We start from the raw sequence: 25,628 nt of genomic DNA, 5'->3' as shown, positions 1-25,628 counted from the left end.
ATTAAGGTTTGTTCCTCACCACCAGTAAAGCAGACAAAATACACCATTGTTTAATGGTTAAGACTTAAGATTCATTAAAAATAAACATTATATTATATGAGATAAAAACGGAAATCGAACAAAACATCAACGTCAAATTGAAAAGATTTTTTTTGGCAAAATGAAATTGAGAAAATTGAAAATGTGTAGATGGGCCCAGCCCGACCCAGTTAAGAATAGACATCCATTGTTTTCACTTTTTTTTTTGATTCGCTTATCTGATCCCATCACTATTTCAACCAATCAGAAGTTGCCATGTCTAAATAAGACCATTCACTTCACGTGTGTGTGACCCTTTATCATGGAGTGAGTTTTGGCCGGACTTTTTTTTTCTTCCTATTTAGATATTATTATTATATAATTTTTATATATTATTATAAGTTTGTCAAAGTAATTTATGATAAAATAGCTTATAAAGTTATAATTTTCACTAGTGTGAACTTATAAAATAACATAAAACTTAATTTATATTGCATAAGTTATTTGCATAAGCTAAAAAAAACTAAGCCAAACGGACCCTAACTATAGGAAGCCCGCGGACGCTACTCGATTGGTTTTTGGAGAATTGGTTTTTTTGTGTTTTTTAAAAATGAAATTGAATCAATTATCATCATATACCATACATAAAAGAAAAGACATATAGTTAATGTACTTATTGGCTGGTTTGGTTTATCGGTTTTTTTTATAATTTTTTTTTTATAAGTAATGTTATGTTAGTTTTTCTCCTTTGTCAGGACTTAATCTTGAACCTCCTGCTTCTTAATCCTTAGCTCAACTAGCTTAACCAATTGAGCTACTCATCCTACCCCGGTTCATCAGTTCTTAAAAACTGAACCTGAGAACCAAACCACATCGATTTTTAGATCCGAATCATAAAAATCAATTTTTTCACGGTTTGGATTGGTTTGGATCATCATTTCAATTGAATTTTTCTGACCGATTACACCTCTACTATTTAAGCATCTTAAATAATAAGTTTTTATAAAAATTTCATGAAAATGTGTGAAATTAAGACATTAAAAATTGAAATGACACTCGTTAGCAAGACAAAAAAAAAATTATATTTATCTATTTTCTATCTAATTGAATTCTAAAAATATTTTAATTTCCTTCATGAATTATTAGAAACCGATTCATCCAATTCTCATTTTAATTAATCCTCAGGTTCTAGTCCGAAGCTAATAATGAATGTGGAAAAACTTCATCTTATATTATAGTACCCTTAACTATAAATACGAACATGATTTAAAAGTATCAATGTATCTTGTAAAAATATATATATATATATATATATATATATATATATATATATATATATATATATATATATATATATATATATATAGGGGAGAGATCAAATTACACCGGTGTAACATTTGAGTAATGTTACACCGCTGAATAACGCTTTAACGAATACAAATTTTACAAAATCCACCGTTGGATTGAAAGCTTATATCGTATAGATCATCCATAATAATTTTTACAAAAATCTAAAATCGTTTGGTATGTTATTGAGACCAATCAAGATTAATGGTATTTGAGGTTAGACATGCGTATAAATTTAAAAATAGATATTTTAGTTGCTGTTGGAGTTTTTCATCCAACTAACTCATTTTAGTTTCAACAATTGATCATTGGATAGTATAATGATTAAAAAAATTGTAGACATCAGCATAATCTAAATATATAATTTTTTCAAAAGAATTTTTTTTGAAGAAGTTAAAATGAGATATATTAATAAACAGCCTCCTCAGCACAAGGTGTGTCAAGATAGACTATACCAAAGTTTACAAAAAGTCATAGAAAGAAAAAATCAATCATACAAGGCCCAAACATAATAAAGGACAAGACCACCATCTATGATGGTTTGAGACCAAAGTAACACTCGTCGTCTTCAACCACCTATAAGAAAAGAGTTTAATCTTATCCAACATCTGATAAAGAGTACTAGTCGAGCCTTTGAACAATCTCTGGTTGCGTTCTGTCCACACAACCCAAACACTAACAAGCCAAATGAGGTGCAAAGAAGACCGACGTGCTCTAGCCCCAACAGTTGAGGAAGTAAACTGTACAAAATGATCCCGAATAGAAGTAGAACCCGACGGTGAAATGCCAATCCAAGTGCAAACTAGAGCCCAAAGAGAACCAAACGTGCCGCAGGAGATAAATAAGTGTTGAGCCGTCTCAGCCTCCCTACATCCAGATACGCAAAAGTGCGCTGCACAAGATAAGATTTGACAAAAAAAAAAAAATTATTAGAGGTAGCAATTGGATACAGCATTGTCATTAAAATATTAGTTGTACTTTGTACCCCAAAAAAATAATTTATTACTTGTACTTCATGTTAAAGGAAGAAAGGAAAATGCAACATATTTGACCAAGCATTATTTAGGGAGGAAGACGTGAGCTTGATCATAAGATAATGAAAGTTACCAAATTATGAGAAGTTAGCAAATGCAATAGGAAATGTAAATATGATGGGGAGCATGTGAGCATGCAGCTAGGTGCAAGCAATATGCCTCATCAGAATTCAGACTCTGACTCTTGAGAGCAATATGCAACTCATGCTAATAAAGTTCAAATTAGATTAAAACTAGAAAAATGTGATGAGACAAAAATATTAGGCAACTTTGTTTTCTTTATCCACAAATCTTATTAGCTCTGTGCTAGATTTCAAACAAAGTTTTATATTCCAAACCTCTCCACTAGGTTGTTAATACCAACAACAAATATTCATAATTAGGGCAAGTATACGGTGAAAGATCTCGTTAAGTCTTTCACAATGCATAAGTCGAAAATATTATTATAACAAATATGAATTTTATAAAATTTACTGTTGAATTGAAAGTTTATATTACATTGATCATCCATAAATTTTTAAAAAAAATTGAAAATCATTTGATATGTTATTGAAACAGATCAAAATTAACGTTTTATGAGTTTTTATCGAATATTATCGATGAATACTAAACATGGGAGAAGCTTAAGAATTGTGGTTCCCTAACCTTAATACAACTGATAAAGCATATATAAAAAGCAGAGCAGAGATGCAGGGGACTCTCATAAGAAATAGTAAACTTGAGTCATCAAATTCCACTCCATAAAATAAATTAAAAATCACAAACTTAAATCATCAACTCCACTCCATTAAGCATTGAACTTGGAGCAGTTTAAGATGCAAAAAGTTAAGTAGATTCCTCAAAGAATTTACCACCAAGACTTAAACAAGTACTCATTAGAAAGTGAAACCATCACTAGGTTATGATTAAAACTATGATTAACAAAAAAAAATCTTTGTAAAGATAGTAATGATGCTGTTGATTAAAAGATGCTCTAACTTTCACTGCAGTTTTCACTTCAACTTTACAGTGCGCATGGAATATACATAACCAAAAAGAAGTCAGAACTTTCCACTTAAAAGAATAAAAAAAAAGCAGAAAAAAAGAGATAGTATAATATTCAAAATCTAGGCAGCTCAGACATTCTTTAGGTTAGTCGTGTTTTGGTATCAGACAACCATTAATATCTGACACTAACATGACACTAATACTTATAATTACATTAAATTATGTCATTTTTTCAAATTAGTTAATGTGTAGTATCTGTGTTGTGTCATGTCTGGTGTCTGTGTCCGAGCTTCATAGTTGAAAATCAATTGAGTTGAGAATTTAGATTCAAAGTTGTTGTCTGAATTCTCATGCTTCCCTTCTGCAATAAAACACCCATCAAGCTGACCCAAAAGCCTTATCTTTTTCAAAAAAACCATATTCTATTGTTCAAAACTGTTAAACCATATATTATAATAATAAATACCCTTCTCCTACCTTTTTTTTCTTGCATAATAAATGATCAAATGCTTATATATATATATTATACAATTTCCTTACATAATTGTACAAGTACCAATATTTGTTTTATTGCAAAAGTTTGTACTTTTTATTCTTCCTATCTATATAATCTTGTCTTCAACAAACACACACTACATCATCAGTACTTGTCTTCCATAGCATATTAAGGTACAAACTTTATTCTCTCTTCAATTGTTTTCAATGTATTTGGCCAAAGTTCTAACTTTACAGTTGTTTTACAATAAAACAGTACATAGAATTCTGTTTCACAATCTGACATGTTTTTCTTTCTTTCCCTTTATATCACAATTTTCATCCTACTCAATTAAGGAATACAGTTAATGAATGCTACTAAGTACTAATCAAGCTGATTCAATCAAACAAGGATTTTGGTGTTCTGGTTTTGGAAGCAACTGGATCTAGAATTGGTAAGTTCTTCAAAACTAAATTTATAAATGTTCCGACCTCAAATCCGCGACACTATTTTTTGAGGTATTGTCCACTTTGGACTTTACGAATCGCCTCCAATTTTGTTCTTAATTGAGAGCAGTTGAGGTTGGAACAGTACATATACTTTGTACCTAAACATAATACATTAATTGGATGTATATTCTAGGTAACATCGACACTTCAGATTGAAAGGTCGGACACGACACGTAAACATGTACCGGTTACACTCAATAATTCAATTTTCTCAAATTATTATTGGTGTCAACGTATCAGTATTAACATATCAGTGTTGTGCCTGCTGTTCGTGTCTGTGTCAGTGCTTCATAGTGTATATTTATTTTATCTGATATATTGTTTTCAACATGATAGGCAAAGAGGGATCATTTCATCATTTCATCATTCAACTTTGAATTAGACCTCTCTCTCTTGGCTTGGTTTCACATATCATTAGAGATTGTTGTCAAGTTAGTGACTAGATATATATATGGATAGTCTTAGTTGGAATGATGACTCACAACTTGTTGCCAACATACCAATCTTGTGGAACACTCAACCACAAGACCTTGAAAGAGACTACTCAATGTCCAATCCAAGTTCAAGTGTTTTTAATTATCAAATGCAAGATATGCAGAAGATTCAATCAGAAGCTGAAACCAGTTGGGAAGAAACTTTAATATTCCAATCATACCCTTCACTTTCAGTCAATATCAACACACCTAACAATTATGTGCCAGATTTCAACATGTCCCATCAACAAAACAGCAAGAGTACTACTACTGCTACATGCTCTCTTGAATCATCACTTGATTGTTTGCTTTCAGCAACTACTAATAGTAACACTGACACTAATTCTATTCAAGATGATGGAATTTCCATGATTTTTTCTGATTGCAAAAACAGAAACTCATGGAACTTCAATGCAGTTTCTTCTGTTGAATATGAGAGTACTAATGCTAGAAACAAAGACATGCAGTATCCATTCAAGGAAATAGAGGAAACATTATCTCAAATTTCCTCAGATCAAGGTAAAATCATTGATTCTAATTCCAAGGTTCATTCCACAAAAAGGACTAAGATTGATCAATATGATCCTTATAATTATAACTTCAATATTACTCAGAATTCTTCTGCCACTGAATTTGGTTTCAAGCTTATCTCAGAGAAACCACCAAAGTCAAAGAAACCAAGATGGGATAATAAGTGTCAAGGTTCATCAAATATCAATTTCCAGCAACCAAATTCATCAATGTCATTGTCAAATTCATCCATTCATGAAGAACCTGATCCAGAAGCTATAGCTCAAATGAAGGAAATGATATATAGAGCTGCAGCTTTTAGGCCAGTGATGAATTTAGGTTTGGAAGTGGTGGAAAAGCCGAAAAGGAAGAATGTTAAGATATCAAATGATCCACAAACTGTGGCTGCAAGACAAAGAAGGGAAAGAATAAGCGAAAGGATTAGAGTTTTGCAGAAGATTGTTCCTGGTGGAACCAAGATGGACACTGCATCAATGCTTGATGAAGCTGCTAATTACCTCAAGTTTCTTAGGTCACAAGTTAAAGCATTAGAGAATCTAGGAAACAAGATTGATACAATGAAGAATTGTCCTTCTACAAACCTAGCCTTCTCTTTCAACCCTTCAAATTCCATGCAAAGTACTCATTTTCCCATCCAAAACCCTAGTGAAAATATCCAATATTCTCAGGGTTGAAATCGTTATTATCAAAACTACCGAAAAAAGTTGAAATAGCAACGGAAATTTAGAGACGGAAAAAATGCAAAATTCGTTTATGTCACCAAGTGTTATAGACGCCAAATTTTGTTACTAGTTAGATTTTATTTTGTCTCTTAATTTTGTGGTTATTTCAACTTATTCTGGTATATGGAAGGAAAGATCAAAGATGTAAAAAGGGTCAAAAGAAGAACCCAATAACCTCTAATTATTCATCCAATGACAATGTTTAACATATTATCATGTTCTAGTTAAAGTTTTAATTTTGTTCATTGTCTATGATCATGTAACTTTCTTCATTAATATTAATTTGTTTAAATTTACCATCAATGACAGTATTCTCTAGTTTCTACTTGTTATTATCATAATTAATTATGTGCATTATGCATGCATGAGATCATAGGGTGCTTTTGCTTACATTTACACTACTATGCTTTTGATGCAAATGAAGTATAAAGATGGTTATTACAGTGAAAGTAGTCAAAGTAAAGGAAGTGTGAGATTCACAACCTTTTAGCTTACAGAAAGGTCTAGCAATTATAACATCTATGATTATGATCAAGGGCTAGAAAGGGACTGTCACTTTAAGTTTTCTTCAAAGTATAGTTTAATCCAATCAATGTACTTTTGTTGTAGTATTTATTTAAATGAGTGATTTGTAACATTGGTTAGCTAAACAATGCAAGAGACATTCTCTTAAGACTAGTGTCAGTGGTCCTGTCTCCTAGATTCAACCCAAAGCGTGCTCTTGAAAATCACATTATGCTTAGCACGTGTATATTCTTCTTTTTTGGCAGAACTGTTTGTCATAAGCAATACTAGTTTATCCTTAATTATAAGCAAAAATCTATACTTTTCAGATTCATTCAATAACTGATGTATTTGGTTTATATTATAAAACATATATCTGCCGCCAATGCGAGTAACTCTCATTGATTCAATTGATAAGGATTCAGCTCACATCTCATCATAAGAACTTAGATTCGAATCAGATCTTTATATCGATGGTGGATAATATGTAACATATCTTTGTAAGTGTAGCCTGGAGATTGACCATGGTGAGCTCCAGAGACTCAAGAATTTGGACGATCCAAAATTTCAATTTGAAGTTTAATTTATTTTTTCAAACCTAAATTATTGAATTTGAAATCGTACAATAGATCCCGATCCAACAATGACCGGTGTGTTGATTGTCTGAATGCATGAAATTATTGACTGCATGACATCCGAATGCAAGACCGAACTTTGCATAAACTTTTACTATTTCATAACAAAAACCTCGCTGCCTTATGAACATTAGTTAATTATAAAATTAAGTTCTGTATAAGTTCTAAATTATTAGTGTAATGTAACTAATGATATTGTTAATGATGATGACTATGATAAGGACGGCTACAACAACATGTGATGTGGGCTTTGTGCTATGGTGATACTATAATAGAAATTAAAGAACATATATATGTACATTAATTTAATTTGGCTAGCACGAATATCTTCACTAAGCACATGGTTCTGTGTTACTGTATCTGCATGTGGCATATATTTCAAGTACAAAATGAAACCCTTTCGGCCTTTCCTCTGTCATGCTTGAGAATCATTCCTACTTTTTGTTCACCATTGATCATCAATTATATAAAAGACTAATGCTACCACTAATTAATTATATAAATTCTCTCTTCTTTTTGGTCTCATGTCCAAGTCTATCAACTAAGTCCTTTTGTTTTACACAGATGCACATAGTTGAAATATCCAAAAAGACCTTATAACAAGCATTATTTTTTATTGAATGGCCTTATAACAAGCATTATTAATGTCTTGGTTAAGGTATAAGCTACCATGTTGGATTATCTCATAGTAAACTTCACATAAAGAGTTGAAACAATAAAAAGTAAGTAACCTCTTTCTTTCTTGAATAATGGCCCCAAATTTAGTGTCATCCATAGCTATATGATTCATGTATAAGACACATATAATGTGGATCCTATAAAAATATACTTAGAAAGATGCATCAATGTTGCACTTTACATAGCTCGTAAGCGATTTATACCATCTTCCATCTTATGTATCTGATATCTACTCTATCAACTAAGTCGAATACATTCAAACAAAAAATACTAAATTTTATTCCCTCGATATAGAAAACTGACTACCTACACACAAATGAAGTTTTTTATTTTTTTTTACACAAATTGTGTAAGTTTGGTATCACGATGAATATATCAAAATCTCCATGATCCACCATAATTTTAGCGTGTAGCGTATCCACCGAGATACTAGGCTTAGTTAGTTAAGTATATGTAACTTTTAAGTTTTTTCTTCAAACTACCCTTAATGGTAATATTTTAGTGAGTCATCACACATATTAACCAAGAGTATTCTCAAATTTTTATATTAAACAAGATTAAGAATAAATTAGTTAGCATGCATTCAACAAACTATCCGTACATTTTAGCTGATAAAATGGATATTCCCTCCGTTTCAAATTACTTGTCGTTTTGATAATTTTAGGCTATTTTTTGTCTATTATACCCACATGCAAATTCCAAATATTTAGGAGTAGTTGTTGAAACCGAAAAAGATTTAATATATATTTGGAAAACTCAAGTTTTATTTTTTTTGGTACATAACATATTAATTTTTTTGTTATGTAAGTGTGTGAAAAAAAAAAATTATTGGTGAATTAAAATAAGTGCATAATATGAAAATAAGGTGCAAAAATACACTTTCTTAATTTCTTGTTTTTTTTTTTTTTCCTAAAACGATAAGTAATTTGAAACAGAGGAGTAATACTAATACTTGACATATAATGATTTTTTTTTTTTTTGTACAAATTTTTTAAAACTCGTATAATCATATTTCAAAATTAGAAGAAATGTTGACCCATGAATATGTTTTTTAAATATGCAGCCTTGCTCCTGAAATTGCAGCTGGTATTGAAGGTTGACAACTGGGAAAATAGCTAGAGAGGATGAATCTTGATTGGACGAAATTAATTACATAAAGAGGATAAGGGTTGTTGAGTTCCTTGCTAAATATAGAAATATTTTGTGCGAAAAGGACCAAATCCAATTGGCTAGTGTTGTTGGTTTGGATTTTTATACGTTGAATTTAATTTCTTAACAATTGGTGTCTTGAAAAATGTTTTTGTTAACTCATCTCATTGTCTTGTAGGCTTTCACAAGTGGGAGAGGAAGATCAGGAGAATAACTATATTTGACTTATTTTTGGTTGTTTATGATGCCAATTTCTTTTATTCCTTAAATTTTAAATTTTATTTGGATTCAATAAACAATCTAAATTATTGAGAAGGTATTTAATAAAATATTTAACAAACATCAGTTTCCTTTATTGAATAATTGTAAACCAAACAAAAACAAGCAAGGGTGGGATGGGTAGTTCAAGTAGTGGTTAAGCTAGTTGAGCTAAGGGTTAAGAAGCAGGAGGTCCAAGATTCAAGTCCTGACAAAGGAAAAAAAAAATTAATACCTAACAACACCTAAAGTTGTTTAAATGAAAATAAATTCTTAATTTACCTATTCCAATCTAATTTCTACAATGAACTTAAAAAATGTTCTAAAATGAATGAACGACTTAAAGGAAATTCAATAGCAGGTAAATAAACAAAATGCTGCATCATGTTTCCCTGTGAAGGGACTTGTAGAGTACTGTAGTGACAAATTTCTGTTGAAACCTTTGAGTTGATCTTAGTGCGACAAATTGATCACCAACAGATTTGTATAGATGATTCAGTTGCGTGTGTGGGAAACTAGGGACTCGACCAGCATTACTTGTCGAAGCCTCTTCTGTTAATGTCACCGGTATTTGTGGTGGTAGTTCTGGCGGTGGCATGTTGGATTCAATTTCATATATGTTGTCGTAACTAGATACCGGTGATGGTGGATCTGCAACTTCATTTTCTGCTCTTTGTGGGATATAATCCTGTAAACAATAAAATAACCAGTACAAGTTACAATTAAATCCCAACCTCTAAACTTACATAATGCATTATAGATCATATTGCACCTGATTTGAGGTTCTTTACATATTGTTAATTTGCAGGACAGTAGGTTTCGGTTCAACTGCGTCAATAGTTTTGTTCTGAACCTTACCAGTTTAACTTGCATCTCATAGTAGCATAGGTTTGTTTTATGAGTGCTTTTCTAATCCAATGTATTGTATTTTGAGGTAATTGCTTAAACCCCTTTCTTTTCGGTTTTTGGGTTGGTACCTTTTTCTGCAAGGTGAGTTTCCGGAAAAGGATTTCCAGCGTTACAGCTCTGAACCGTCCAATCTGATAGACAGTCCAAATTGTTTTACTGTGTGAGTGATCTAGACCGTCCGATCTCAAATGAACAACCCATACTTATTACCGTGAGAAACAGCGTGAATGTTGGACAGCAGGGGATCCTGGTCCATGAGTTCCCCTCGGACTTCATCCCGTTTTTTGGGTAGTTTTTCATATCAAATTATATCCTACATGTACTTAGGCTATTTGTGCGGCCGGTGTGCAAATGTTAGTAAGTTAGCAGGTACGTTAGTTTTCAGAATTTGAACCTTTGACGTTTAGCTTAAAACTCTTAGGTGTCCCTTAGCTCACCAGCCGAGCCACAGGACTATATTGGACACATGAATCAGTACATACATAATACATATTCTCCTTTAAGCATAAGGAAACACATTCCTAGAATGATATAACACCAAATGTTACAAAAAATAGCACAGCAGCACGAGGGCAACGCTACAAACGCGATAAAGACTAAATTGAATTGATTTTCATGCTACTGGTGATAGTAATAAACATCACATATGAATGTGTAATTGACTAGATCATCTGTATGTACAATATTTATGTATCAAAAAAGGTAAACCAAGAAATTACCTGCAAATCCAATATATTGTACCCAAAACCTGAATCTTGATTAAAACCTGATGGATATTCTGGAGCATGTGTCCAATGACCATCTACATTGAAACGGTAATGATAGATATCTATTGGAAGGGTTTTCTCAATGACAAAGTTATTTTCACCTACATTCTGCAAGGCCTCCCTACGGAACAAAGAGTAAAAAATTGTCACGTGGAGTTTTAGACGAAATTAACTTAAAATTTAACGAAAATAAGGAACGTATGTTGACATCAGTAACGTAAGAATCAACTTAAAAGTTTTTTAACATAAAAGACCAAATATGCTTTTAAATAAATAAAAAATGCAATTAAGCGGAAAATAAAATAAGAAGTAAACAACTATTGGTTAATTACTCTGTTTGCCAGTTGTTCCATGATCCTGCAATAGTAACATTGATGCCTCCATGAAACCATGAGATCCTTACAGTTTTGTACCTTTGATGAATCACTGTTTCTACATATGACAGATGAGGTTGTGCCATCATTCCACCAGGTCTTTGCATGCCAGGAACCTTGAAATCATGTATTTCAAATTCAATTCTGATTTTATTTTGCTTCAGTGTTAGAATATATATAGTACAATGTAAGAATAATCTATTTTCTAATAGAATCAATTTCTGATTTTTTTTTTTTTTTATGATAAATCAATTTCTGATTTTATTTGCATCAATCTAATTATCACATATCATTAATTTCTACTTTTGGTACTTTGGCGGAACAATTTTATTTTTTGTTCAAATCTTGGTGTTTCAAACTGTATATCTTTCTTAGCATTAAAAAAAAAAAACTGTATATCTTTCTTAGTTTATTTTATTTTTTCACTCAATCTTTCTTATTATATTTTCACTCAATCTTTCTAAACTATAATATAATCTAAATACATCGATTTTTTAATACTTAACAATTTTTTTACTTGTAATAGTTACCGGAGGGACTATATCAATTGAAATATTACTAACTAGAAGATTCATAGTTTTTTTTTTTTTTTAACTTTCACCACCAGTTTAATCTGGTTCGGGGGTTAGTTCTGGCATCAAGTGGTTCCAACCCCCTCCCGATCGCAGTTGCGGGGGATCGAACTGTGGTCCTATCTTCCAAGTCCAGCGTCAATCACCACTGAACCAACTAACGATTGGTTAGAAGATTCATAGTTTAAACCCTATAGACTAAACATAATCCACTAGCATTTTGACTATAAATAAAAACATTACTAACAAGTGATTAGATTTAAGTAGTTAATGAGTTTTTTGTAACACATCCTTTTGAAGAATCCCAATTTTATTCTCGAAGAGAAACAATTTTTGTATGAGATTTTCCTAATCCCCGATCGAACACCAAATTACCAAAATCCCTCTCATGTGAACCAGCCCTGGCCATCTAGAATAGCATCACACTTCTATTAGAATACTCAATTTTCACTCAATTGAACAATTTTGTTTACTTCTCCCTCTTAAAACTAAAACACATCCTATGAGTTTGGTTGCAAACATGACCCATTTAGAGTTTCCTTAAAAATTAAATCCTTAAAAAAAAAAATCATAATCTTAAACAAAAAAATTACTTATTATGGTATTCATTCTATTGAACACACAAAAAAAAAAAAAAAAAAAAAATCATCCTCACTCCTCAAACACACAAAGAAATAAAAAAAATAATATTTTTTAAATAAAAACCCATAATTTCTCTTAAATGAAAGAAATTGAAAAAAATAATTAAAAAAATCACGTGTCTCTCTAACCTGTGGCATGACAGAGGGAGCTACAAATCCGTATTAAGAAAAAGTATCTCAGAAGGCACAAAAACAAAAACAAGCAAGAAATCTAATTTAATTGATTTTGCTTCTAGTTAATTAAATTGGTGAGTGTTCTTTGTCTCCCGATAAAGCGCGTCTGGCAATATTGAAATTACTGCGGAGTTATACATAAGGCCGGTTCCGAGATTTTGGAGGTCCAGGTCAAAGGATAAAAATAGACCCCTGATAAAAAAATAATTTTTTTTTTAAAACGAACATCATTTATTTAAAATATAAATAACATCAATAATAAAAAAATAGTTATATTCTAATCAATAATAACAAAATACATTTTCAAACTAATATCGATATTGTTTTTAATAAAAATTGCAATATAATTTTAGAAATTAATTCTTTATTTTAAGAGAAATAAATTAAATCTTTATTTTAAAAGAAATAACAAAATATAGTTTAAGCAAAATAAAGCAGTAAAACTTTCTATGAATTATAAAGTGATTGTATTTATAGAATTTTTTTTTATTTTATAAAAAAACACAATTTTTAAAATAATTTACGTAATGTTTAATATGAATGGATACAATTATTTGTTGGTGGTAATGGTATGGTAGTGTAGTGGCCTAGTGGGCTCAACTTCCGTTATCACTATTTATTAGCATTTCTTGTAATTTTAAATCTGCAAATAATAGTTGCTCTAGTTTTAATGCAAAACAAAATTGAGGACCCAATTTTTTAGAGGCCCTGGGCTGGGGCCCTGCTTGGCCCGGCCCAAAACCGGCCCTGGTTATACATTTGTGTATTGATAAGCCATATAGCCAAGAGAAACCATGAACCAGAATAGAAGAACTTGCCTCACCCATGAGTAAATATTTCATAGTAGCCTTATTATGCCGTACATCTTTCTTCCTTCTAACGGCGTTTCACATTTCCCCTTAAATGACTGACTTCTCTCTTAAGCACGGTGTTGATCCATGATCCACAAGCCGAGAACCTATCACGAAGCTTTATCAAATTCACAACCACCAATGTCGATTCTCCCAAATTGATAATCTCGAGAATGCTACAACCGCGAAGGTAGGAACAATCTCAGTAGATACGATTTTTTGTCAGACTTACCTTGTGGTTGAACTCTAGGTTATTGGCCCCTTTCTGCTGGGAACTAGATGGTTAATACTCCTTATGCTCTTTTAAGTGTCGTTTTAGCATAAAACTCTCCAACCAAAACAGTGGATTATTGTATTCTTTTTCTAATTCTACCCATATTTAATCCATCATTTACTTTATCTTTTCTAATAAATTTCGTATATTCACTCTTCCTCTCTCCAATAAATTTTATGAAAAATATGAAGTAGAGTTATTGAGAAATGATGTAATTGACAAATTGTACCTTAAACTATCAAAACGACACTTAAATAAACAAAAAATTATTCTAAAACGACACTTAAAAAAGAACGGAGAGAGTACCAAAAACAAAAAGTGAAAGAGATACATAAATGTAATAGGAGTTTCGTAAATATAAAATAAAATAATAAGGATTCAAATTTATATCCGTCTTGTATTTCAATCATATATGATGTTCATTCTCACATAACATGAATGACCTTTTTTTTTATGTAACATGTATGACTTAAATGGTCATGTTTAATGCATAAAAATGAGAGGTATTATTATTTACAAGATATATTTGATTTCTATAGTTGTTTTGTTGGTGTTATTTGTTATTGATTTGCATGATTATAGTCATATTTAATCCGTGATATGAGAGAAAATAATTGAGTGTGAATGATCCAATATTCAAAATTCATCTTTTTAATTTAAAAGTAATAATATATTTATTTTATTTTATATTTTCTTTTATTAATATTCGCAACACTTAATTTTTTGATTAAATATAATACCTTTTCTTTTAAAAAAACTCTTCCTTGATTATAAAACTCTTATTCAAGTTCAAACTAATATAACATTCACAATTGGCAACAGAAACCTGCTCTTGAAGTAACTTAGCTTTAAAAAGGGTGTTTGAATATAATGCAAAATCAGCGTTGACTATTTATTACTTAACTTCGAATTCAAACCTTTGCAGCACCTAAAAAAACCATGACTGGTTCCTAGTATTAGTATTACTATTTATTCATTGCATTCATGTTGTAAATATCATATCCCATATTTCTCAATTGTATTGTAACAAACTAACAATGGCAACCAATTATTTGAAGTTTACTTTGTTGACTATTTTCATCTTTGCCATGGCTCTTTCTCCAACTTTACCATGTCATGCTGCACGCCTTCCATTAGCAGGTAATTAAGCACACTATGCCACCTTTTTTTTTTGTTGTTTTGTTGGTATTAACTCTCTAGTTCTCCGGGGAAAGAGACCTTGGTAATCTAGAATTCAGTCACGAGGTAAGTAAAGTCTGATTAAGAATTGTTTCTACCATGAATCGAACTTAGGTTCTCCCACACTATGTCTCGTTTTAATTACATATAACATAAACTATTCAAATAGAGAATTCAATTAATTGATCATGCCTTATCATATACTATATGGTATTGCATATATGATGATTAATGGTTTTCATGAAGTTTATTTTTTGATATGCAGTTAGTAGGCCCATATGTATTGCATGTGTATGTTGTACTCCACCACCTACAGGCTCTTGCTGCAACAAGTGTTGTGCTTCTCCAATTCAAACTCAGAATATTGATCAATCTCATCCATAGTATGGAAAGCTAGCACATGCCTTATTGTATAAAGTTCTTAATCATATCTATTATATATGATTCTTATTTTCAAATAATTCGGGAGGACTCTTTTAAGTCTCTCATGTAATTTCATATATGTGTAACAACGATTCAAGTTATCGACAAAGCAAGAAAAACTTAGAGTAAATCCCAAATTATATTTACAGTACATAATATATTACTTTTGAATATAATAACATACAAAAATTCTTTCACTCGCGCAACGTGTGACTCTCATTTCTAGTTTTAATTAAATTACTACCTCGCCAGAGAGCTCTCACCACTAATTCTGTCAAAGGATACATAATTTAAGGCGTCTGGTAAACTCTCAGGGGTGTAATTAGAGTCAGGCAAATCAGTGATCTTGTTCTCGAAACATTGTTTCAGTTCCATAACTACATGTGTCATGGTTGGCCTATTGATTGAAGTTCTTGCTACACAAGCCATTGCAATATCTAAGGCTTTAGTTGCATAGTTAATATCGAATTCTCCCTTTAATCTGGGATCCACGATATCTTTTACCCCGTTTTCCAGCAGCATAGAACTAACCAGTTGAATAATATGGATTTTCTCTTCGGTTTTGGTTATGGCAGGCTGTCCTGTAATTATCTCGAGCAAAACTACTCCAAAACTGAAAACATCACTTTTTTCTTTCAACCTGCTTAATCTATTGTACCTGCAAAATATAAATTTACATTTAACAATTTCATATGTATTAAGAAAATTTGATATTGTATTAATTTTCCATTTTGTGTATTGATGTTTGTCAAATGAAACTTGTATTTAAGGATGGAGTAGTATTAACTCACTCAGGGTCGAGGTATCCTATCGTGCCAGCAACAACCGTGAAGATATGAGTGTCGCCTTCGTTAGGAAAGATCTTTGACAACCCAAAATCAGCTAGTTTACCTTGGAATTTTTCATTTAGTAAGATGTTTTTAGATTTAACATCTCTGTGAACAATTGGCGGATTGCAGCCATGATGGAGATACTCCAATCCTACAGTTGAATGTTCAAATTAAGTTAAGTTTTGTTGCATAAAATGTAACTCTTTATGAGCTATATTTCGATCGATGAAAATCATAAAACTAATGACCAAAAGGATTCATATATACTACTACTCACCTTCTGCAGCGTCCACTGCAATTTGAAGTCGTTGATTCCAACTCAATATATTTTCATTTTTATCTGTATTCATGATCAAAAGAAATATTGTTTTAAGATTCATACAAGCTGAACAAGTTTTTGACTAAATTTTTGGGCATCCTTTGACGATGTAGATGTTTTACTTTTATGCAGATGACAGATATTCGATACGAATTGCTTGAATAAATATAATATTATAACATATTGACTTGATCATGAACAAAACCTGATAAGTGCTTGGCTAAGTCTCCATTAGCCATATACTCATAGATGAGAGCCATGTTGGTGCCATTATCACAGTAACCTATAAGACCAGTTAAGTATTTATGATGAACTACAGCATAAAGTTTGGCCTGAAAAGAAAACCATAATTCCTTCGGTTAACATAAAACTCGTTAACTATACACGCGCGCGCGCGCACACACACACACACATACACACAGGCATGATGAAATTTGCCAGTTAATTAATGATACTACCTCTGCTTGGAATTGCATATGTCCTTGAGCTGATTCGGAAGATAACATTTTGACAGCTACCTCCGTATCATGATCAATCCAGCCATGATAGACAGTTCCAGATGCTCCTTTCCCCACAACCTTTTCAAAGTTTCTGGTAATGCTTAATACTTCTTCATAGGTGAATTCTTGTTTCTTTGACTCTAGTTCCTGCTTTATTCTTGAATAACCACCCAGCTTGCTCACATTATGGGAAACTGAGAAAAACCAAACACAGTTAGTATCCAATTAGAAGAAAAAGTATCACTCGTTTATAGTGTGAAAATTTTATACATAGACGTTGTTTGGCTTTCGCAACATCAATAGAATAAAAACATGTACCTTGGTGTCTCTTGTAGTATAAGCGAAAAGAAATCGTTGCTGCTGCTAGCATCATGAAAGCACCACCAAGTGATGCTACTAATGGAACTACAACCTTATTGATCTTGTTACATGAACCTGAGGAGCAAAGATTTGGATTTCCACCAAAACTTGTATTTACAGTAACAAATAATAATGTTATTTATGTGACATAGTCTACACCACATATTTCTTTAAGAGATAAATAAGAGATAAATCACTATTAGCTAGCTCATGAAATGGAACATACTTGAATTTGAGCGTACTATTCTCTGAACGCACGAGGAGTTGTATTGGAATTGCTCCTGATAATTGATTTCCTTCAAGGTTTCTTCAAACATTAAACATTAACATTAATTGAAAATCAAGTCCACCTAGCATCATGAAAGCTTCACCATTCTATAGAATTTACCGAGATAAAGATAGTTTACTTACAAAACTCGCAAGAAGCGCAGCTGAGATAGGAAATCAGGAACAGCTCCAGTCAAACTGTTATTCGACAAATCTCTAAAATTGAAAGCAAACTATTTTTACTCAACTTTAGGAACAAGTTTCATTTTTGTGATCAACTATATAGTTTTCTATTTGTATATATAATATATTCAAGGACTTACAAATATTCTATTGACCTCAGATTGGATATTGCTGGAGCTATATTTCCAATTAAACCACTAGAAGTTAAGTTCCTAAACACATGATTATCAAGTTCATTAATATGATTGAAGACTAGAGGATTATCATCAGCATATGTACAAGTATACGACGTAACGTACAAGTATACGATCCTTGGTGAACTAGATCCAGCATAGCTGCAGTTTAGACCTTTCCACAAGTAAGACACTGGAGTACAAGGATCTCCTTGCCAGTTTCTCTTGATCTCATAAATTGACTTCACATTTAGGATAGCATCAACTATTATATTATCATAAATAAAAGTGAACGATAATAAGACTATAAGAATAATGCATGTAAATAATGATGTGCAGGATCTTAAATTAATTCTTAAGTTGATATTTCAGAACAAAATCAGTGTCTCTAACTGCATAGTACATACCGTCCGTTTGATATGTTTCGGATTGTAAGAAGTCCTTTGCCATATATATCTCGATCGCGTTGAAGAGTGGTGGAAGAGTTGATCTACTAGTCTTATTAAACCAAAGTTCCAACTTATTTTCATCTATAACTGATATATGATACATGCTTTGAAGATACACAGGAATGAGTGGCTCATTGTTTAAAAGCTTTCCATTTACGAAAATGTTAAACTCTCTAATTTGATTTGCCTCGAGTTTCTGGATTTCAGCAAAGTACATATACACATAATACCTGGAGGCATTATATTTAGGAAGGAAATGAAATTCTATGTTGTCACTGACATTTACTGGTACTGATATTGTTCTCATGACAGTGGAAGCTGGTAGTGGTAAAAAGTTGAATGAAGGTGCTCCTTGGTCTATGGTGAGTGAAGTATTTACCATTTTCCATTCAGTTGAGTTATAAGGTGTCCATGTTCTGTCATAAATATCATCTGGATATCTTTGGCAAAGGAAAAAGTGCAACACATTAGAGATCATTATATTACCTAAAACATTGTAATTTTCACTCTCAAAAATATTTCGTCTCATTTATAAGGTGACATATTTGCTACGGAACAAAATATGTCACTTTCAGAAACTAAGACCAAAATGAAACGAACAAATTTTGGAGACTAAAAAGCAAAAATACGTCACTTTCAGAAACTGAGACCAAAATGAAACGAACAAATTTTGGCTCACCTGATTTTTTTACCACCCTGTAAACCTATATCAAACCTCCCCAGAAGCTCCAAAGAGTTAACAAGATAGGCATCACTGTTTAGAACTCTAAGCTCTAAAACTGAAATAAAAGGTGTACCCTTGCCAGTATTAAACAAACAAACATGCACATAATCTGAGGAAGCAGAAAAAATGATTTCCTTGGTTATTACACTAGATGAATCTTCAAACACTACAGATTCCCACCATTTAGCTCCAAGATAGATATCAAATTCAGGAAGAGAGTTCTTGCCATCATAATTACCATACACAAAACTGGCCCTGACTAAATATTTCTTGCTACTTCCTTGTGAAACATAAAGGGTGTAGCAGTTCCTTGTTCCTTTTGGGAAGCTTCTAACATTCCAAAACTGTCTTTCAAGGGAAGCTTTGTGTTTAGATGATATGTTGTTACTTACACCAGTATCTGTGAAGTTAACATCAGAAGTGTAATAGATGGAAGTAGTTTCATCTGTGTAGTTTTGTTTATCTACTAGTCCACAGTCAATACTAATGAACCCTGCAAAAGGAAAAAACATAGTTCTAAGGCATGAAACACTGACAGTGACACATACATGACACCGGACAGACATGACAACTCACATCTGATGTGAGACTTCTTAACACACCTCCTCACGCTCAGCACTATTAGGCTTGGTGCGTGGATATAAATGGTGGGTGGCCCAACGGATTGTGGAGGAGACTCTGATACCATCTTAGAATTGAGAGTTGGACTTAACTCAACCCTACAAAACCGGCTTGCAAGGTGAGGATTGTCCTCACTTATATAAACATATATTCAAGTCATCTCGCAATCGATGTAGGACTCTTATCAGTCACGTCGAAACCAGCAATAATTTGAGAAAATAGAATTATTAGATCAGATGTGTCTGTGTCGTGTGTTTTTGTCCTACATAAGACACAAACACACCTTCAATCTGAAATGTCGGTGTTACGATCAAGTGAAGCAGTTTTATATTAAGAATAAAAATGTTATGAGAAGTTTCTAAAAAAAAAAAAAAAGTTATGAGAAGAGACAACAAACCTAATTGGTTGTTCTGGGCATGAACAATGAATGGAGGAGTTAAAGAAAGTAAAAACATTATAAGTAGCAAGTGTCCTGCCATAGGTGAACTTGAAAACTTGTTACACACTCAATCTCATACCTTATGTTAAAATTTGTTGGTTCAGTTTTTAAGTTGGTATAAGCATCTCCATGAGATTAAGGAATTGGACATAACAAACCATTTACAATATATGACTCAGGTTAACCATTCAATGATGATATTCATTTTAATTCTTCATATGGGTTCTATTAGTCAAGTTCTTCTGCATATTAAATTATTTCACCTTTTTTTATTTTATTACTATTAGAAGTCTTCCAATTGAATTTTCTGAGTTGCCTTTGTACTTTCTTTGCCTTTTTTTATTACATGATGTGTAGACTTAGATTTGATATTTGTCAATGACAATTTTTTGGAGGAAATATTTTTCAGTGCGGTGAACAAAAAAGACTACTCATAGTCATTATTCTAGAAGACAATTTTGATTTCTCACCTTTTTGTTGCCATGTGCTTGTCAAAATTGATCAAGTCTAAAAATTATTAACTTAATTGGAATTCAACCTTCAAATTCAAACCATTCGACGCATCTAAAATCTAAAATACTATACAATGGCAATATATTATTGAGGAGTGCTAGCAAGTAGCAACACACATTTTAATGTACTCTTTTTTATTGATTAAAATTCATATGAGTTCACATTTTTTTATGAGATTCATATATATTTTAGCCAATAAAAAAAATGTATTATAATGTATGTGTTAAAGAGTGTGTTCATAATAATATTAATATTTTTATATCCACTGTTCCCTAGTTCTTAACAAACTACTCTTTATATATTTATATATATATTGTTCACATTCATATCTAATCATTCTAACGAAAACCTATCAAATCAACATTTCTCAATAGTCAATAGTTCTCTGTAATTGTAACAATGGCAACCAATTCTATGAAGTTTACTTTGTTGACCATTTTCATGGTTGCCATGGCTCTCACTCCCAATTTACCATGTCATGCTGCACGCATTCCATTAGCAGGTAACTAAGCACACATACTATGTCACTTTTTAATTACAAATAACATAAACTATTCAAATAGAAAACTTTTATATAAATTAAAAGTTTTAATTAATTGATCATGGTCACATCCTATATATGGTTTTTTATGATAATTAACATGAATTCTACTTTTATGTGCAGTAGTAAACAATGGGCCTATATGTATTGATTGTGTGTGTTGTACTATACCACTCCCAGGTCATTGTTGCAGCAAGTGTTGTGCTTCTCCAATTCACAATGAGACCATTGGTCAATCTCCATAGGATAGGGAAAGCACATGCCTTATTATACCACCATATGAAGTTCTTAATATATCTATTAAGGATATTTTCTAATAAGAGGGGTCTCTTAAGTCTATGTATGATGTTTTGTCAAAAAAAAGTCTATGTATGATGTGGTGTTTTAAGTTATTTAATTATATCAAATTAGTACTTGAAATTATACCACAATTTGGCAAAATAGATCATGTGGTGTTTTTTAAGTTATTTAATTATATCAAATTAGTACTTAAAAAATTTTTCCATTCAAAAAAAGTACTTGAAATTTTTTTGGTACATAAAATGTATACATGGTTTACCTTTAGTGTTCTTCAAACTCATTCATGTTTATGAGTTTTTGGATTTCAAACCCAAATATTTCTTAGGAGAAAATGTTGTTTTTGACAATCTTTAGGAAAATCATCACAAGTAAAGGCACAAAACATTTGAGTGCTTAATCTGCCTCATGATCAAAATTTCGTGCTTTGTTTGAACCTCAATCATAACTTTTAAAACTTTCTTCTTATTAATATTAATAACCTTAATAGCACCATTGCCACCGGTTCTCAAGTCCCTTACATGGTAAACTATTGCACAGTTTACTTGGCAGAATAGTTTGTCAAACTCATATTCCTTAATACCCAAATTTACCCCTTTTTATATTTACTAACTAATCCTCTGTTGATTTTTTTTACTAATAAATATTTATGTGGCATTTTAAAAGATTTTTTGACTTGAAAACATATGTTTTTTTACTAAAAAAGTTTATAAACTATTTTTTAAAACAATTTATTAAATTCTAGAAACTTGTCTTTTATTTTAAAACATTTTTTATTTTTAAAATGCCACATAAGAAATTATTAATAAAAAAAATCAGTGGGGACTAACAAATGCAATGGGGGTAAATTTGGGGGACAAAAACTGCATTTAAGCCTTAATGTTATTGATAAGGAGAAAGTCCTAAAAGTTAGAATGTAGGTTCAAACAAAGCTGAAGATTTCAATCATGAGACAAGTTAAACACTTGAATCGTTTGTATCCTTTCGAGGTTTTGACCACCCAAAACATAATAACACAAACTCGTAATTTTTTTTTTCAATTCAATCTTAAAATCAAGTTTTATTCTATGCTAGTTGTCAAATTTTTAGTTGAGTTCAACACGCATAATTTACATTATTATGAATAAAATAAAATAAGTTTGTTATCGTCAAACAAAAAGATCGAAAAGTTTGCGGTTGTTAACTTGTTTGGGCCGCGGAGAGAGAGAATGGGATGAGGATGGTTCGTGGAAGAAGCCCAATCAGTTAGAAAATAGGAAATTACAACGAAACCCCTCAACTCCTTAAAGTGATAAAAATCACAACAACGCTATTCAAAATTCTCATTCTCTCTTTTCATCGCTATTTCTATTATCCTCTGAAAACAAAATTCCCAAATTTTCCTCAAAAATTGAAAAACCCTAACCATGGGGAACACCGAGAAGCTCTTGAATCAGATCATGGAATTGAAATTCACCTCGAAATCGCTACAACGACAATCAAAAAAGTGCGAAAAGGAAGAGAAAGCAGAAAAACTCAAAGTAAAGAAAGCGATCGAAAAAGGTAACATGGACGGTGCACGGATCTACGCAGAAAACGCGATCAGAAAACGAACGGAGCAAATGAATTATCTCCGATTAGCTTCCCGATTGGACGCCGTCAGTGCTCGTCTCGATACACAGGCGAAGATGTCAACGATCAGTAAATCGATGGGAAACATCGTGAAATCGCTTGAATCTTCTCTTGCAACAGGAAATTTGCAGAAGATGTCAGAGACTATGGATCAATTTGAGAAACAGTTTGTGAATATGGAGGTTCAAGCGGAGTTTATGGAAAGCGCTATGGCTGGATCTACATCGCTTTCGACACCGGAAGGTGAGGTTAACAGTTTGATGCAACAGGTGGCGGATGATTATGGACTTGAGGTTTCCGTTGGTCTTCCTCAGCCGGCTGGTCATACTGTTCCGGTTAAGGAGAAGGATAGTGAGAAAGTGGATGAAGATGATTTGTCGAGGCGTCTCGCCGAGCTTAAAGCTAGAGGTTAATGTAATGTTGATCTTACTTTCGAGTTTCGAATTGCGAATTGAAGAATGAAGAATCCACTCTTAGTTATTATACTATTGCTATTATGTTTTTATGTCTATGCTTTTGATGAGTGGTTTGTGTATATTTTTTAACTGAATTTGGCTGGTAAGATTTAACATTAAGAGATAATGTTATGTTATGTTGTGTGCATATTTGGTTGCTTGTTATAATTTTTATGCTTGGTGTTTGTGTTTATTTTGTTTGTGTGGTAAAATTGAATGCTGAGTAGAATAGAATGTTATAGTTTGGAAGTTGGAATATAATTAGTAACACCTGTTGATGAGGGAGCAGGATTGAAATTGGGCATAGCTAGGAAATGCGAAGATTGATTAGGTTACACAGATGTTAAGCTTATGCGAGTGAGGCTAACTTAACGTCTTGATTTTAATTGAAAATAAAGGTTAATAGAAGTGAACCATTCTTTGATCTTTCCTTAGAAGTAGGGATTTCACCTGAGGGCTGATAAATTGGTGGTAAGATAGCTGGGTTATAAGAATTTGGGTTCAAAAAATGATGCAGTTATAGTGCTTAATTGTTCCACCGGAGGCTAGGTATTTTTCATGCAGTTCAGTTTTATACTTTTATTCATTGGCACTGCAGTTGAGAGCATTCGATGAGTACTTCAATAGTGCTCAACAATCTCTTTCCGGTGATTTTTCCCAACAACAAAAGGTAAGATGATTTGATGTCAGTAATGTAGTAAGATAACATATATAAGTCTACATTAACGACATGTAGTAAGATAATGACATGTATAAGATAACCTTGATTACCATGAGTAGCATGTACAGTTCTGATCAAGTAAATAGTATCTAGGATATGGATCCCCTCCAACTTATTCTCTCCTGTTGTCCGTGCTGATCAAGTAAATAGTATCTTCCTTTTGGATTTTGTAGTGTTAGTAATTCCTTTTGCTCTCATTCATAGCTTTGAACATTTTTTGGGAAGTTTCAAAAATGAGTTTTGTTGTTTTGTTTTGTGCTTGTTCCATTGTCATATTAACTCTGTATCTGAAGCAAATTAATGAGTTTTGACATTAGTATATCTGACCTCTTGAGGTAGTCCACAAATGCAGCCTTGAGTTAATGAAACAAAGTTGGTATTAGAAGAATTTTGGATAGATCAGTAAACACAAGTGTTGATTTTTCTTTTCTTTAAGTAAACATAAATAATCAGACAGTGTGTTGCATTTCGTAATAAGGATATCTTCACAAGCTACATTTCGTTCTGCATGGTTTGGTATTCATATATCATAAAAGTTATGTGACCATGCAATGTCTCTTAATCTACCATTCTCGTTCATCTTCCAAACAATTCTATTTAACCACCAATTTCTTTTTTTTTTTTTTACCAACACCAATTTCTCTTTTAAATGCACTAAATCACCATAGTCACCAAATTGGCAAGGGAGAGAATCCATTTCCTCTTAAATCTTGAAGATTCCATACCTGGTGGTCAATAATACATTTTTTCATGCGATATTGTGAAACGATAGATACCTTTTAATTAGTTCCATTGGCGATTTTATATCCTAACCACAGTTTTCGGTATTGTGAAAGTGAATGAAGTCAAGAAAAACAAGTTAAAATTGAATGTTGAAGTACATTTAGCTAATTGTTTGCATTTAATCAATTGAAAGGGGAGAGGGGTTGTTGGATATTTGAGAAACTACTCATGTCACCATTTTTAGAGAGGGAGGTAAGGATATAGATCTAACCTAACGTGTAAAAAGAAATTCAAGAATCTAGAGTTTTTTTCTTTACTAAAGAAATCAAGAGGTTTAACCAAAAACCATGTGATTTTAAGAATGTTTCATGCACATTAATAATTCATGATTCTTCATATTTTAAGAATGTTTAGATGT

The 25,628-nt window shown here is 32.0% G+C and overlaps 4 protein-coding genes across 7 annotated transcripts; 2 read left to right on the top strand and 2 right to left on the bottom strand.

Annotated features, from left to right (window-relative positions):
* Positions 1-3,760: 3,760 nt before the first annotated feature.
* On the top strand, positions 3,761-6,387 carry LOC123894165 (transcription factor bHLH87). Of its 2 annotated transcripts, none has more exons than XM_045944078.1 (3): positions 3,761-4,055; positions 4,226-4,315; positions 4,707-6,387. In XM_045944078.1, exon 3 carries the CDS (start codon positions 4,822-4,824, stop codon positions 6,046-6,048), a length of 1,227 nt encoding a protein of 408 aa, XP_045800034.1. In that variant the 5' UTR covers positions 3,761-4,055; positions 4,226-4,315; positions 4,707-4,821; the 3' UTR covers positions 6,049-6,387. The 2 variants fall into 2 exon arrangements, with proteins under 2 accessions (XP_045800034.1, XP_045800033.1); XM_045944077.1 differs by having other exon boundaries at positions 4,218-4,315.
* Positions 6,388-9,522: 3,135 nt separating this feature from the next.
* LOC123894164 (SNF1-related protein kinase regulatory subunit beta-2-like) lies at positions 9,523-11,532 on the bottom strand. The gene is made up of 3 exons (XM_045944076.1): positions 11,329-11,532; positions 10,949-11,117; positions 9,523-10,008 (listed from the first exon to the last, which is right to left on the bottom strand). The coding sequence occupies exons 1-3, from the start codon at positions 11,475-11,477 to the stop codon at positions 9,703-9,705; spliced, it is 624 nt and encodes a 207-aa protein (XP_045800032.1). The 5' UTR covers positions 11,478-11,532; the 3' UTR covers positions 9,523-9,702.
* Positions 11,533-15,458: 3,926 nt separating this feature from the next.
* On the bottom strand, positions 15,459-20,576 carry LOC123894163 (putative leucine-rich repeat receptor-like protein kinase At2g19210). 3 transcript variants are annotated; one of them, XM_045944074.1, is made up of 13 exons: positions 20,308-20,576; positions 19,245-19,782; positions 18,524-19,005; positions 18,243-18,381; positions 18,084-18,155; positions 17,905-17,976; positions 17,720-17,800; positions 17,452-17,600; positions 17,092-17,327; positions 16,839-16,965; positions 16,592-16,654; positions 16,276-16,465; positions 15,459-16,142 (listed from the first exon to the last, which is right to left on the bottom strand). In XM_045944074.1, the coding sequence occupies exons 1-13, from the start codon at positions 20,387-20,389 to the stop codon at positions 15,725-15,727; spliced, it is 2,649 nt and encodes an 882-aa protein (XP_045800030.1). In that variant the 5' UTR covers positions 20,390-20,576; the 3' UTR covers positions 15,459-15,724. The 3 variants fall into 3 exon arrangements, with proteins under 3 accessions (XP_045800030.1, XP_045800029.1, XP_045800031.1); XM_045944075.1 differs by having other exon boundaries at positions 16,041-16,142; positions 16,272-16,465; positions 20,308-20,522; XM_045944073.1 differs by having other exon boundaries at positions 18,084-18,381; positions 20,308-20,522.
* A 2,410-nt stretch (positions 20,577-22,986) lies between these two features.
* Positions 22,987-23,914, top strand: LOC123894162 (ESCRT-related protein CHMP1B). The gene has a single exon (XM_045944072.1). The coding sequence runs from the start codon at positions 23,107-23,109 to the stop codon at positions 23,722-23,724; it is 618 nt and encodes a 205-aa protein (XP_045800028.1). The 5' UTR covers positions 22,987-23,106; the 3' UTR covers positions 23,725-23,914.
* Positions 23,915-25,628: the final 1,714 nt, after the last annotated feature.

The sequence above is a fragment of the Trifolium pratense genome, linkage group LG7, assembly GCF_020283565.1.
Source record: "Trifolium pratense cultivar HEN17-A07 linkage group LG7, ARS_RC_1.1, whole genome shotgun sequence".
In the NCBI taxonomy this organism is placed as follows: Eukaryota; Viridiplantae; Streptophyta; class Magnoliopsida; order Fabales; family Fabaceae; genus Trifolium; species Trifolium pratense.
Note: the sequence above shows the minus strand (reverse complement) of the source record. Positions and strands in the feature narration are given on the sequence as shown.